This window comes from Ptychodera flava, chromosome 8 (assembly GCF_041260155.1).
Source record: "Ptychodera flava strain L36383 chromosome 8, AS_Pfla_20210202, whole genome shotgun sequence".
In the NCBI taxonomy this organism is placed as follows: domain Eukaryota; kingdom Metazoa; phylum Hemichordata; class Enteropneusta; family Ptychoderidae; genus Ptychodera; species Ptychodera flava.
The window spans coordinates 42,847,854-42,864,608 of record NC_091935.1 but is presented as its reverse complement, the minus strand read 5'-3'; the positions used below and the strand labels follow the sequence as shown (position 1 = coordinate 42,864,608).

At 38.3% G+C, this 16,755-nt stretch overlaps 1 protein-coding gene across 3 annotated transcripts in view; it reads left to right on the top strand.

Annotated features, from left to right (window-relative positions):
• The window catches only part of LOC139139386 (mutS protein homolog 5-like), a 258,320-nt gene that overhangs the window by 156,952 nt on the left and 84,613 nt on the right, over positions 1-16,755 (top strand). For all 3 annotated transcript variants that reach the window (XM_070708289.1, XM_070708290.1, XM_070708288.1), the window contains exon 10: positions 9,458-9,596. In XM_070708289.1, coding sequence (XP_070564390.1) covers positions 9,458-9,596 — 139 coding nt within the window. The remainder of the gene's footprint in view (positions 1-9,457; positions 9,597-16,755) is intronic.

The window sequence follows — 16,755 nt, the reverse complement described above, 5'->3', positions numbered from 1 at the left end:
AGAATAAAGGGTCGTTACAGTTGCTAAAATTGCGAGAAAAACGGCATGTTTTTCCAGTACTTTTACAGTTCTGTGCTTTCCGTCCCTGTTAATCATATTCACAAGCGCTATTGTTTTAAATCACGTCCAGGATGTGCTGTTGATTTTCATTCTTTCGTGCAATTTCATTCGTTTGAAGCAATTATCCTTTCATTGACTGCTCTGTGGGACTCTTCTGGATATGTGTTTTGAATAAAAAGAACTCTACAGTGAAAGACATAAACTTCGACGGTGATCGAAGTTTATGTCTTTCACTGTAGAGTTGTAACCCCCCCCCCCCCCAATTTTAATACTTGTAATCTCACATTGAACCGATATTGGTGATATTATTTTAGAAGTTCTCAAAACCAGTAAAAATAATTCTGCGCGCCACTTATTGATAGTGTCTTCTTGTGAACGTCTTTGAATCCGTGACCGCGACCATTGTTTTTGAAGTGTTCGACGGTCGATGATCGGTAGATTAATGAAGACATATGTTACTGAACTATCGTGTGATTGTTAGCATGGTTAGGTAATAGACGGTGTTGTAGAGGCGATACGGCGAAAGTCCACGGCCCAAGGGAGCATGAGACGTACATCGCATGCTTTCTTACAACGAACGAGCCGTCGGTTTCCATAGCTACTACGTGAAATCCGGCCTCACCGATGTCCCGGGCCGATGTCCCTGTCCTGATTCGGAGAACAACTTTCAAGCTGCGTGTTGAGGTTCAGATGTCCGATTTTTTTCATATTCAAAAGGCTTATTGATTTACAGAGAACGCCTGTCTTGTTTTTAGCTTTAACTTAGCACATGATGGCAATTGGAAATTCAAAGCCAAATAGCCAGTGGGAAAAAATTCGACGACTCGCTCTCACCAGCGGTCGCAATGAAAAAAAAATTCGAAGTCTCTGAAGTCGGTATCATTGCTCCGCCTTGTTTTTTGTTGGTTGTACGGCCAGTATATAAAGTCAAAGACTTTCTTCACTCTAAAATTCATATATTTGCCATACCGCGAAGTTCCCTGTGCATTTCAATATGTCTATTTGGAAGCAAAAGCGTCACGGACATTCGATCGATGGTGATGAACTTTCTCCAGGCTGTAACATGTCACCAGTTACGAACTTTACCGGTTTTCGATACGAAAGATGCAATATATTATCAGCGTTGTTCACGTTGTGTTTGAGTCTGATATCGAATATAACAGGAAAAAACTAACGATTAGAGTGACGACAGAGACCGTGCCCGATACGGGAAATTGACATCAACTTTTGCATTGAGCAGTGACTTCAGACTGATATATAAATGTCGACAATATAAAACATTGAAAAATGCCAGAGAGAGAGAGAGAGAGAGAGAGAGAGAGGTTTACGCTGTCGCGAACTGATAATACAATTTCTGATATGACTTCGGTATAGACGATACACAGACATCGAAAATGTACGCCTACTTTCCAGAAATTCGACAAATCTTATAATAAGAGTAGAACAAATCCAAAAGTGTTGGTTGAAGTAAATCTTCAGATGTTGGTTTTCTAAAGTTAGACAATACTTACAGAAATATGGTCGTCATAGTCTTCTCTTAAAAACTATTATCTTCAACACCACGTTTCTTATGATCGGTGATGTCATTTTTTATTATTTTTACAAACTTTCAATGCATCAAACGCCATTAGACCATCTCATCTGCCTGTCAGGGAGTTACAATATATTTCCAAGGGCTGGCACGCGATGTTAACTTACGCGTCGTCCGTCGAGCGGCCGGTGCAGTGTCACAGACCGCTCCGTCTGTACTCGCGGCCACTTCTGATGTGACACCCAAGTGCGTTTGAGGGTTTTTTGTTACCTAATTTGTCGACCTCACAAAATTTCACAGTCCATGCTTTGAAGCAGTCTCAACATGGCAAACATGTCTCGCGTAAATTTCATCCTCGTCGTTCCAATTAATTCAAGACTGCCCATAGCATACAGCCCCAACATGGGGAACACGCAACTCTCCTCACCTACACGCCTTTCGATAAATTTTCAAGTAGTACATGCAGTTTCAGCGACCTGCAGCGCAATGTTTAGTAAGCCCGATCTCCACAGGCCCGATCGTTATTTTGTGCTATACCAATGCACATCGTTGGGGCGCCCCCGTCCCTCAGAGTCCAGTTTTTAACTCTCTGCGGGACGTTCCCTCAGAGTCCAATATTTACACAGTGCGGGACGTCCCTCAGAGTGCGATAAATTGCCGTTTGCGTGTCCCGCACTATGTCCCTCACTCCTCCGTTTTTGATACCTCGAAATACCTGTTTTGGGGCAATTTTGCCGTTTTTGGTCAAAAATTTTTCCTCCTAAAATTACTGATCTGGTAGCTTTGATATCTAGTGTACAGGTTCCTAGGGTTTATGTTAATTAGATATATTTAAAATTAGGATGAAATCTGCAATTTTGTATTTTGGGGGGCAATTCTCAATTTGGTCAAAAAATGTGTTTCTCAAAATTTACTAGTCTGATTGCTTTGATATTTAGTAAACTGGTTCTTAGGGTTTTTGTTAATAAGATATATTGAAATTAAGTTGAAATCCGGAATTTTGAATTTTTGGGGCAACTTTGCGAAACTTTCAGTTTTACTGGGATATTGTTCATTTTGTATTTTTAAGATTTTTTTTTGGTAATTTTATACCTACTGGAACTAAGTAAGAGTATATAATGTGGTGATTTAGTAAGCATTTGATATGGTAAACTGTATCTGGTGTTGAAATGCGGTAAAAAAATCCTGGCAGATTTTGAAAAAATTCCAAACAAAAGCCAATAAAAAATTCAGCCAGAGAAGGTTGGACAAAAAGAAAAGGTGGGAGAGTGGGGAAAAAAGAATGTACAATCGATCGGATAAAAAAGATAATGTACCTCATCAATCTTCCAGACACCATCCCTTATCAAATGGTCCACCCCGATGTATTTTTGTGCACAATTAACCATGCAGTGTATTTTAGTTTTAGATGTCAAGTTAGGTAAGGATTTGAAAGGAATAGTCAAGTTCACCACAGTTTAACTTTTTCTCACATTCCTGGCCGCTGGGAGTGCGGGATCGAGAGTGGGGGAAAAATCGATCCCACACTCTCAGAAACCGTCCCACACTCTGCAGTAAATATTACACGAGCTCTGATTGGATGATAAACAGTCTGTTTTGTTCCACGCGCAAAATGTTATCCAATGGCACGACGAGTAACACATGGACTAGAACTACAAAGTAAGCAGGTCAAAGTACAGCGGCAGACAACAGAGTTGTCACAATTTTTGATAATATTGTACGTGTCAAATATGAATTTAACGTATTTTGTGGTCATGTGAGAAAAAGAATCTCACACACCAAGGACCTGGGATCAGATTTCTCACACTCCTTGGGGATATGTTGTCTCACACTTGCCTGCGGCTCGTGTGAGACAAAATACCCCCAACTCGTGTGAGAAATCTGATCCCAGGTCCTTGGAGGTGTGAGATTCTATTAATCTCTTGTGTCATCATTCTTGTGTAAGTTTGTAAGTTGTTCCACATGTGGATGCACCAGCTGTTCTGGAAGAAAACAATGTTTACTTTTCCCTGTAGGGTTTCTGAGTTGATGATTGTCTGTTGAAATTTCTCCATGTATCTGGTGTATGGGCAAAGTGTAAACATTGGTTGCATGTTATGTATTTCAGACTCTATGTCAAATATTGTAAATGAAAAATCAAGAACAGTTTACTGTGTGCTTGTAAAAGATAACATATTTGTCAATACATATACTGCCTTGCAGATTGATTGTCTTAGTAAAGATTATCACAGAAGTAGAAAAGGAAAAGAAACTAATCAAATTGCTGTAACATATTCACTCTCAGTGCCTGCATAGGCCTATACTTAACTATTTTATCATTACATTCAGCTGTTTGTTATATCTTTATCACTCTCCATTGGCCAAGGCACACTTGGGGTCAATGTCATCACTCTGTGCGAGTCTGTGTATGTCAGTCAGTCTGTATATGTATGTCCATGTTTCATACAATTGTTGACTTGTTTTGATAACTGTATGGGAGCGAACAGTGATGTTGTCACTATTTTTAAAATTATTTTCCTCATTTTAAGCTTTCATTTGTGTGCAGATTTGTTCAAATTGTGCAGAAATACGCAAATTTGCATTTTTAAGGCAATTTTTGCCATTTTTGGTCAAAAAATGTGTTTCTCAAAAAGTACTGGTCTGATAGCTTTGAAATTTGGTTTTCAGGTTTTTAGATGAACTAAATTTCTGATGAAATCTGTAATTCGGTATTTTTGGGGCAATTTTTTGCCATTTTTGGTCAAAAAATGTGTATTTCAAAAACTACTCATCTGATAACTTTGAAATTTGGTATACGGGTTCCTACAGATGAACTAAATGATATTTATTGAAATTATCATGAAATCTGCAAATTTGTAATTTAAGGGCAATTTTCATTTTGGGGGGCAATTTTGCCATTTTTGGTCAGAAAATTTCGTTCTCAAAAAACTATTCGTCAGAAAGCTTTGGTTGACATGTACTTAGCGATGATCCAATCTGATATATTCAGATTATGATGAAATCTTCAACTGTGTTTATTTGCAGCTATTTTAGCCACTTTTTTCTGGCCACTGAAATGAGCTATCAAAGATTTCCACCTTCTTCATCAACATGTGTCAAAAATAGTTATTTCTACATAAACACAGCGGAGCTATATCGGCCGCTAGGTCACTTGTTAATTACGGATTCCGAAGTAATATCATATTTTTAGACTATTAATGTCTAGTTTGCCTGATGTTTGAATGAAATCAGTACAGTCATGGCTCTGGAAAGACAAATATTAAAAACAAAATAGCCACTATAGGCTCAATATTGAATCGTATGAAAGATAAATTTGATGTGCATGTGAACATCGTGGTACTTTGTCCTGCTGCCATGTTTGATTGAAATTGGTCCAGTCATGTCAGAAGACTTGCACAGGACTGACATAAATTATAACACAATGGGCGCAAAAAGTCCATATGTGCCGCCAGACCATCTCACAAAACAAACTGATGCACATATAAGTCATAATGTATTGTCTTTGTGCCAATTTAGTTTCAATGAAAACAGTCAAGACAATTATTGCCCTTTGCACAAAATGGCTACCTTGCTGCCTTGCTGCCATATTGGCTTGAAAGACAAAGTAATCAACATGCATATGCATGCTATAGTGCGTCAATTGTCTGTATACCCATCCATGGCCAGAAGTCGGGATTTTTTCATTTTAGACATTTTTACATTTTAGTAGTGCATGTTTGACATGTTAGGTCGGAACTAACGTGACCAAAAAAGCCAAATTTGCAAACCTATAGTGTATCGTGCAGATCCAACATATCCGCACCTATCGTTTCTAAAATGTCTAACGTGTATGTCAGGTCGGAACTGACGTGCCTAAAATGCCAAACGTGCAAACCTATCGTGTATCGTGCAGACCTAATGTTAAAGAACCTATGTCTAACATGTATAGCATTTTAGGGTGTACAAATAAGTCCTATTCTATCATGCCAATCATGCAAACCTTTCGTGTATCGTGCACGCCCAACATGTATGTACCTGTCGTGTCTAAAGTGTCTAACGTGTATATCATGACTGCACATGTACGATTGACATCATGGTACCCATATCATTCGACTTATCTGGACATACACTATACATTTTGTTTTTTGGGTTTTTTTTTTGTTTTTGTTTGTTTTTGTTTTTTTTATTTTATTTTACATATTTTCTACTTATTCGTAATGTATTTTTTGTAGTTGTTCTTATTTACTTAGTTAGTTACTTAGCACTTTCAAGTCTACTTTTACACGATTGTTTTTTGGGTTTTTTTTTTAAGTGATGAAGAGTTATATTCAACTTTACATATATGTATATCATATTTAAATATATATATATTTTATATACGTTTTTTTTTTCTCTCTTATCGTTTTCTTTTTTACGCATTTCTACTTACTCGTAATGTATCTATTTAGTTATATATTTATTTATGTAGTTGTTCTTTTATTCACTTAGTTACTTTGTTACAATTAGGTTACTTTGCAATCCCACTACTTTCATGTACACTACCCTCGATATACTTCAGTTTTCTTTTTCTTCTTTGTTTCCTTGCTTTAACATCAAATGGCTTGGGAACGGACTAGACTAGCATTTGCTATTTTCCGTTTCCATTTACCCTTTATCACAGCACAACTCAGATGTACATTCATCATTGAATTGTAATATTATTATGATTAAGGGTAATAAAGATTATTATTATTATTATTATTACACGTTAGACATTTTAGACACGTTAGGTCCGTACACGTTGGGTCAGCATGTTACACGATAAGTTTGCACAATTGGCATGATAGATTTTGACTCGTGGACAACCTAAAATGACATACACGTTAGACATTTTAGACACGTTAGCTCCGTAAATCTTAGGTCGGCACCTTATAGGATATGTCTCAAGATTCACGTGATGGCCTACAAACACGGTAAGGTCTAACTCTATCATGCCAATCGTGCAAACCTATCTTGTATCGTGCAGACCTAACGTGTACGGACCTAAAGTGTCTAAAATGTCAAACGTGCATGTCATTTTAGGTTCACAACATGGGTCAAAATCTATCATGGCAATCGTGCAAACCTATCGTGTATCGTGCAGACCTAACGTGTATCGTGCAGACCTAACATTAAAGAACCTATGTCTAACATGTATAGCATTTTAGGGTGTACAAATAAGTCCTATATCATGCCAATCATGCAAACCTTTCATGTATCGTGCACGCCCAACATGTATGTACCTGTCGTGTCTAAAGTGTCTAACGTGTATATCATGACTGCACATGTACGATTGACATCATGGTACCCATATCATTCGACTTATCTGGACATACACGTCAGACATTTTAGACACGTTAGGTCCGTACACGTTGGGTCAGCACGTTACACGATAAGTTTGCACGATTGGCATGATAGATTTTGACTCGTGGACAACCTAAAATGACATACACGTTAGACATTTTAGACACGTTAGCTATGTAAATCTTAGGTCGGCACCTTATAGGATATGTCTCAAGATTCACGTGATGGCCTACAAACACGGTAAGGTCTAACTCTATCATGCCAATCGTGCAAACCTATCTTGTATCGTGCAGACCTAACGTGTACGGACCTAAAGTGTCTAAAATGTCAAACATGCATGTCATTTTAGGTTCACAACATGGGTCAAAATCTATCATGGCAATCGTGCAAACCTATCGTGTATCGTGCAGACCTAACGTGTACGGAGCTAACGTGTCTAAAATGTCTAACGTGTATATCATGACTGTACCATTCAACTTATCTGGAGACCCTAAAATGACATACACGTTAGACATTTTAGACACGTTAGATCCGTACACGTTAGGTATGCATGATACACGATAGGTTTGCATGATTGCCATGATAGCTCTTGACTCATTTTGAGACCCTCATTGGACATACACGTTTGACATTTTAGACATGTTAGCTCTGTCAACGTTAGGTCAGCACGTTATACGTTATGTCTCATGATTGCCATGATACAATTCTACTTATCTTGAACCCTAAAATGACGTACACTTTTGACGTCTATAGACACAATGTCTAAGGTGTATGTCATTTTAGGTTGTCAACATGAGTCAAAATCTAACATGCCAATCGTGCAAACCTATCATGTATCGTAAAAACCTAACGTGTACGGACCTAACGTGTCTAAAATGTCTACCGTGCATGTCATTTTAGGTTCTCAATATGGGTCAAAATCTATAATGCCAATTGTGCAAACCTATCGTGTATCATCATGCAGACCTAACGTGTACGGACCTAACGTGTCTAAAATGCCTAACGTGTATGTCATTTTAGGTTCTCAACATGAGTCAAAATCTATAATGCCAATCGTGCAAACCTATCGTGTATCGTGCAGACCTATCGTGTACAGACCTAACGTGTCTAAAATGTCTAACGTGTATGTCATTTTAGGTTCTCAACATGAGTCAAAATCTATAATGCCAATCGTGCAAACCTATCGTGTATCGTGCAAACCTAACGTGGTCAGCACGTTACACGATAAGTTTGCACGATTGGCATGATAGATTTTGACTCGTGGACAACCTAAAATGACATACACGTTAGACATTTTAGACATGTTAGCTCCGTAAATCTTAGGTCGGCACCTTATACGATATGTCTCAAGATTCACGTGATGGCCTACAAACACGGTAAGGTCTAACTCTATCATGCCAATCATGCAAACCTATCTTGTATCGTGCAGACCTAACGTGTACGGACCTAACGTGTCTAAAATATTTAACGTGTATGTCATTTTAGGTTCTCAACATGGGTCAAAATCTACCATGCCAATCATGCAAACCTATCGTGTATCGTGCAAAACTAACGTGTACGGACCTAACGTGTCTAAAATGTCTAACGTGTATGTCATTTTAGGTTCTCCACATGACTCCAATTTCTACCATGCCAATCATGCAAACCTATCGTGTATCGTGCAAACCTAACGTGTATGGACCTAACGTGTCTAAAATGTCTAACGTGTATGTCATTTTAGGTTCTCCACATGACGCCAATTTCTATCATCAGGTTTTCAACATCGGTCAAAATCTACCATGCCAATCATGCTAACCTATCGTGTATCGTGCAAACCTAACGTGTACGGACCTAACGTGTCTAAAATGTCTAACGTGCAGACTTTTACAGTGTTTAGTCATGCACGTTTGGGTTCTATAATGTACAATGGCATACAATTGCCCATAGCAGGATAGCTTCAACAATGTGAAACGTGCATTTTTACCAACTACTGGCCATAGCTCTGTATACCAAGTTTGAGACAGATTGTACAGTCATGTCTGAGAAATGCAGGCTCTGGAAAGATGTACTGATAGAAGCCAATCCATAAGCCCTGTTTTGGAATGTCTGGCGGGTACTGAAAAAATGCACCTATCAGCAAGAGGGATCAATAATGCTCAAAAACAGTTGATCTAGCATTGACTATGTCATCCGCAAAGACGTTTACATTGAGTTTGAGGGGGTTGCATTTGCTTGTTGAAAAGTTACCGAACAAAATAAACCAGCCGAGGGTTTAGTATTATGCAAATAGGAACCACATACCTCATGCCTTTGATTTCCCATTGTTTTCTATTCCTCTCTATGCCAGTACTGGCATGATCATGGCACCATGATGGGTGGTTACTTAAAGTAACCACCCACCACTTGCACTGTGGTTTATTCCAGGAGCAAGCAGCTGCAACATATCTAAATAATATCAATCAATGATAGCAAATAATTTTGTATAAGTTTCATATCAGCTTAACTTTGCTTAATAAATATAATTTTGTTTGTGGCAACATTAATTATATTTACCTAGTAGCTGTTTTTTATCCTATATTTATACAGAATGTGGTTTCTGAGACCAAGTCTGGATCTTGACCTTTTAAAGGAAAGACAAGATGCCATAAAGTTCTTTGTCTCACCAAGAAATATTGAAATTTGCACATCACTGCAAGATGCTTTACGAAATATCAAGAACGTTGCTGTAGGTATATTCATATATTATAAAATCAAAATAAGACTCACCAGCCTTTTGTTACGGTGACCGTCTTTTATCCTGAACCCATTTTTAACTTCCATTTGTACACATAAATGTATGACAATGGGGAGTTATAGGTTGGAAAAAAGTATGTATGTATGTATGTATGTATGTCTGTCCGTCCACTCAAATAACTTGCGAACTGCTAGGTCTAGCATGTTGATATTTGGTATGTAGATACATTATGGCTTGTAGATGGGAAAGCTGTTCAGATGAGTTTGCCTGCTTCAAAAATGTGCAAATGAGCCCCAAAAATAGTGAAAATGGGTAAAAAACTAAAAACTCAGGAACTAGTGATCAGATTTTTTTGAACATTTAACATACAGGTACCTTGCAGTGGTATAAATCAAACATCCATATTGTGATGAAATCTGCGAGTGCAAATTTTGAACGAATTTTTTTGTTGTTTTTTTAATATTTTCATACTTAGGTCATCCTCTCAGAAAGTACTCTGCCAATGGCCTACAAATTACTGCTAGAAATTCCTGGTGATGAAGTGACTAAGCTAAGCCTTTCAAAACAGAAGGGTTTTGGGGACATTCTTTCAATTTTCTGGTCAAAATATTTTTAGTCCCCCCGGACACCGTCCGGGGGGACTTATAGGTTTAGTCATGTCCGTGCGTGCGTGCGTGTGTGCGTGCGTCCATCCGTCCGTCCGTTCACGCACATATCTCAAAGACGCCTGGAGCGATTTCGTTCAAACTTGGTACAAGGATAGTACCCTACCTCATACAGATGCACGTCGATTTGTTTCACAATGCGATCAAATTTGGCCGTGTTAGAGGACTTTTTAGTTTTCACCTCCATAGACTCCCATGTATCAGGCAGTCCATAGACTCCCATGTATAAGGCAGTCCATAGACTCCCATGTATAAGGCAGTCCATAGACTCCCATGTATAAGGCCAAGAAAACTAAAATTTAGTTTCTCATCGTATTCATATTGCAAAAAGGATGCAGTGACACAGTTTTTAGTCCCCAGAGATATAGTCCAGGGGGCTTATAGATTGGGTCATGTCCGTCCGTGAGTCCATCCGTTCATGCAGATATCTCAGACACTTTGTCACGTGACCTTGATGACCTTTGACCTCAAATTTACATATGTGTCCGTAATACACCCTTCCTGAGATACAATAAAGCGAGCGGTTGCGTCGTCTGAGGGCGCTTTGTGACGCCACAATCAGGTCAACGCATCTGCTTGGGTGGGACCAAAGCCACGCCAAAACTGTAGCCCTTCCGCACGTGAAGCAAGACGTACTGCCATAAGATTTCTTTCGTTTTGGCTAAGTATTGCATTATTTTTGAAAGCTGTTTAGTGCAAGACGGGCTTAAAATGGTTAATTGGTTTTGTGCGGCGCCTGAGTGCACAAATAGTCTGCGTAAAAAGAAAAATGTCACCAAATACCCAGGCTTGAGCGACGTGACCTTTCATGCCTTTCCTACACACGCGATTGTGCAGTACCTCAGTCCAAGCTTGGCGGTACTCTGAGCTTGAGCGAAGGTTTGCTAATGCTCTTCGTCCAAGCTTGTCGTCGATAAAGATTAATCCAATCTTGTTTGCAAATCTTGAGATAAGGATTGTGTCCAAAGCTTGGAACAGGGTTATTGCCAAGCGAACCAGGGATTAAGCTTCAGTGAAGCTTGGCATTTTAACCTTCACCTAAGGACAAACAACGGAGCTGTTACGTACGGCGGAAAACGCAGACAAGCATATCGCGTTGTATTCGAGTGATGTGCCAAAAATGCAAACGCATTATGTGTAATAACCCCTTTATCATAAATGCATACATTGGTTATGATTATTTCCCTGGCAACATTCCGATACTTGATACGAAATCGACAGAAATAGGCCCTTGTTTATTCATTATTCGCGCTGTACTCATATAAAAAAAAGTTGGTTGCGAAGGTGATGGCAACCGTTTCACTTATTGATATTATTCCGCTGTTGGGCCATTCCACTTCACTGGGTGGTTGTGGTAAAATTTCAAATTAAACAATTTAATTATTAAGATGTCAATCCGGGTTTCCATAATTTGAAGGATGTTAATACTTATGTGAAGTCCCGATTTAAATGTGAAACATAGGCTGGAGTGTGTAAAGTGAGTAATGTTTCAGCTCTGAAAAATACTCAAAGCCCTTCATGAAAGTTACGAGGTCCACCAAAAATCTGGTCAAAATCGACCTCGCGCAGCTCCCGGAGGAAAACCTACAGATATCTGTACGGCCGTGCCTCTCGTACGAATGCAACGTGGATGTACGTTTAATAGTATAGTTGTGCCAGTAAGTTCATCTTCAAGAATTATCCATGCCCTTCCTTACACGTCCAATATGCCGAATTTATCATCTTAGAAAGGAATTTGTGAGCGGATTAAGGAATACTTGAAGTGAGTACAGCTTCGTAACTTGTATACTGTGTACATTTTGTTGCAATATACGAATAAATCATTTCAAAGGTATTTACATCGTCTGCTCGTATATTTTTGTCACTGGCTTGCCTAAATATGACTAAACTTGTTTAAACGACCTACATTAAAGTTTGTCTTTCTTGGGAGTATCTTTACTAGTAATATGATTTGTGTCAAAAACTTACAAGGAACAGGATCACGAACTTTCTGAGTCAATACAAATCGTACAGTGTGGTGTGTGCGTCTCTTCGCTGTCGTGTATTTTCAGAAGTGTACAGTTGGATTTTTGTGGCTCATTTATGGCTATACTCGATATAATTCAGTACATCGGTATTAAACGTTGTCAACAAGAAGCTTGTCATATAGCGGTTAATTCATAAAAGTCGTGATGCAGTCGATCAAGCCGCACTCTTCAGCTGTGCAGACGACATGAAATTGAAAGCACCGGGCGTACTGGACAGTGATGATAAAGAGGTGTTCCTGTCGCGATGTCGGTCTCAACGCAAACATATTTCAACGCATTCGTGTTTATTTTATCCAAAGCCCGCTTACTGGTCTATATTTTTATTTAAATGTGGATCATAACTTTCAACCCAGTAATTTGCCAAGGCTCGGCAGCAAATTCGGCTTCCTAAACTGAGCAAAATAATAACCCTATAGGTCAAATGCTGGGTCAAGGGACTCATAAGCTACAGTACAGTCGAAACGAGGATGACACTCAGACATGACGTACATGTAATCAGAGTTTGGAACTTGGTGGAGCTTCACATCGATGATACATGTATGTCCATCAGCAAAGAGAAGATGACCATTATCCTTACGATATTGAGCCATTCTTTCTCTTGTCCACTGACAAACATCCCATAGGTATATCATTACATCAGTGATGACTAACAGTGGGAGGGAACAAAGGTTACTATCCCAGTTTCTTATCTGGGCTGGGTCTGGCAAAGTTATCGGACGATTTCGAGCATCGACCACAGTGCATCTTTTTTTACTGGAAATATCACGATCGTCCGGCTCGATCGGTCGAATGTCCAACTCGATCGCCAACTCCACTAACTGTACAAGCTTGTCTTTCCTTGCATTGTTACATGTAATCCCTCTCCATGCCAAAAAGTCTCACAGTTCAGGAACTCGCATTGTTCTTATATTGTCCATTGTGCTCGCCATTGTCCGCAATGCAGTGGATGGGCCCCACCCCATAACCGGAAGTGCGTTGATCCCAATGCATACGCCCTCGCGCGGCAAAATTGCTTACCCTTTCGTTACATGTTGGAATCTCAGGAAGATTCAGTACCCACAAGTGCTAAACCTTTCATATATGGTATGATGGGACACCCTATGACGCCACATATTGTACCTCATTAATTATGCACATATCTAATTTTTAGCGAGCCAATAGAGCTAGAGGTCTGATTTTTGGTATATATGGATAACTTAGCAATACATTTTTTTTGACAAAATGTCATGTGACCTCGGTGACCTTTGACCTCAAATATACATATTTGTCCATAACTCAGTAACCACAAGTGCAACACCCTTCATGTATGGTATGATGGGACACCTTATGACGCCACATATTGTACCTCATTAATTATGCACATATCTAATTTTGAGCGAGCCAATAGAGCTAGAGGTCTGATTTTTGGTAAATAGGGATAACTTAGCAATACTATATTTTTTTCAAAATGTCATGTGACCTCGGTGACCTTTGACCTCAAATATACATATTTGTCCATTACTCGGTAATCACTAATGCTACACCCTTCAATTTTGGTATGATGGGACAACTTATGACGCCACATATTGTACCTAATTAATTATGTGCATATCTAATTTTGAGCGAGCCAATAGAGCCAGAGGTCTGATTTTTGGTATGTAGGGATAACTTAGAAATACAATTTTTTTTTGAAAAATGTCACGTGACCTCAATGACCTTTGACCACAAATATACATATTTGTGCATTACTCAGTAACCACAAGTGCTACACCCCTCATATTTGGTATGATTGGATACCTTATGACGCAACATATTGTACCTCATTAATTATGCGCATATCTAATTTTGAGCGAGCCAATAGAGCTAGAGGTCTGATTTTTGGTATATAGTGATAACTTAGCAATACAAATTTTTTGACAAAATGTCACGTGATCTTAATGACCTTTGACCTCAAATATACATATTTGTCCATAACTCAATAACCACAAGTGCTACACCCTTCATATATGGTATGATGGGACACCTTATGACGCCACATATTGTACCTCATTAATTATGCACATATCTAATTTTGAGCGAGCAAATGGAGCTAGAGGTCTGATTTTTGGTATATAGTGATAACTTATCAAGACAATTTTTTTGACAAAATGTCACGTGACCTCGGTGACCTTTTACCTCAAACATACATATTTGTCCATAACTCAGTAACCACAAGTGCTACACCCTTCATATTTGGTATGATGGGACACCTTATGACGCCACATATTGTGCCTCATTAATTATGCACATATCTAATTTTGAGCGAGCCAATAGAGCTAGAGGTCTGATTTTTGGTATATAGGGATAACTTATCAAGACAATTTTTTTGACAAAATGTCACGTGACCTCGGTGACCTTTGACCTCAAATATAGATATTTGTCCATAACTCAGTAACCACAAGTGCTACACCCTTCATATTTGGTATGATGGGACACCTTATGACGCCACATATTGTGCCTCATTAATTATGTGCATATCTTATTTTGAGCGAGCCAATAGAGCTAGATGTATGATTTTTGGTATATAGGGATAGACTATAGGATAGAAATTTTTTGACATAATGTCATGTGACCTCGATGACCTTTTACCTAAAATACACGATTATGTCAATAAATAAGTAACCACAAGTGCTATGTCCTTTACATTTAGTGGGATGGGACACCTTATGACAACACATGCTTTACCTCATTAATTATGCACATATATAATTGTGGGCAAGCAAATAGAGCTAGAGGCCTGAATTTTGGCATATATGGATTAATTAGCAATACAATTTTTTTTCAAAATGTCACGTTACCTTGATGACCTTTGATTTTGATTATGTATATATATGCATAACTCAGTAACCACATATTCTTTACTCTTCAATTTTATAGGATAATAGGCCTTAAGCTGTCACATCTTGTACCTCATTTATTATGCACATATGTTTTTCTTGGCTGGCCAATACAGCTAGAGGTCTGATCTTTTTTCCTGATTTAGAACCATAATTTAGACATGCCTCATGTTTTTCAAATTGGGAACAATGACATAGACCTATGTGCCCATAGATCTGAACATATACACTCCAGTGATACTTGTTAATGACCACATTTCCCTGCCCCATCAAGACTAATACTCCTTTTACAAGTGGGGACTATGTCATTGTCAATGACTTGTCTTTGAAAATATGTGTCTTATCATTTTTAAGCTGACATATAGGTGCCTTGAGATGTTACCAATTTATTTTTAAAGTTGACATATATGTCCCTTATAGGATGATTCCAATTTGGTTTTCTCTGAAAATTTTGATGATATGGCAAAATTGTAATTTTATAGCAACTTGGAGTATTTTTTGCAAAAATATCCTTACTCTTAAACCTATCTGATTGCTGTGGGTTTGGTCTACAGTTCTCAAATGAGATGCAAATAAAATTTTACAAATGTTATGATGAAATTTGGAACAATTTCATTTTCAGATAGTACTCAAGATGATGAATATTGTAATATTTTCTGTACAGGACAACATAGAAATGCTGGGATTGAGCTTGTTTGATGCTAGGGGTGGACCATTTGATATCCTAGGGAGAGGGGTCTTGAAGATTTTTGAAAAAATTCCCAGTAAATATCAAGGAAAAAAGTGAGCCAAAGATACTTTATACAAAAAAGGTGGGAGAGTGTGAAAAAAATGTACAACGGATCATGTAAAAAGAAATAATGCTACCTCATCAATCTTCCAGGACGCCCCAGGATATCAAATGGTCCATCACTAGCTACAAAAAGGTTTTGCTCTAATATTTTGCCTAAAATTTTATTGAGAGATTATATAATAGTTGGGATCCCTGCTATGAGCTTTAACTCTCATTTGTTGAGTGTGTATGACAATAAGGAGTCATATGTATCGTCTAGCACTGAGATATCTTAGACTGTATTTATGCATTCATATATTCATGTACAAAAGTACACTTTGATATTTAGAGTGAAGATGTATCATGAGTTGAAAATGGAACTTTGTTCTTTTGCCTCAGAAAACACTTTCCCTCTTGCTTGGAAATTTTGGTACACAAATAATGATCTGAATACATGTCTAAATTGATGGTATGGTTTACACAGTCAAATTCATGTTAAATTCACAGTCATGGTTTCACTGTCAAACCTGTCTTATTGGTGACCTTTACACAGAGCACTGAAAGAACACAACAAAAAATATATAAGCAACAAAATAAAAGTTGTGAAACATAAGGCAACATGAAAGAAAAGTACAAAAGCTACAAGCAAATTGTATGGCAAAACCCTGACTTAAGATAGCTGGAGAAACTGAAGCAAATGCAAAACTTGTGGCAAGACCTGATGTCACAAACACTTAAAGATCCAAACTAAGGGAACACATGCAAAAGTTGCAGCAAGACTCTGACTTTAAGGAACCAGAAAAATCCAAGCAAAGGTTGCATATGCAAAAG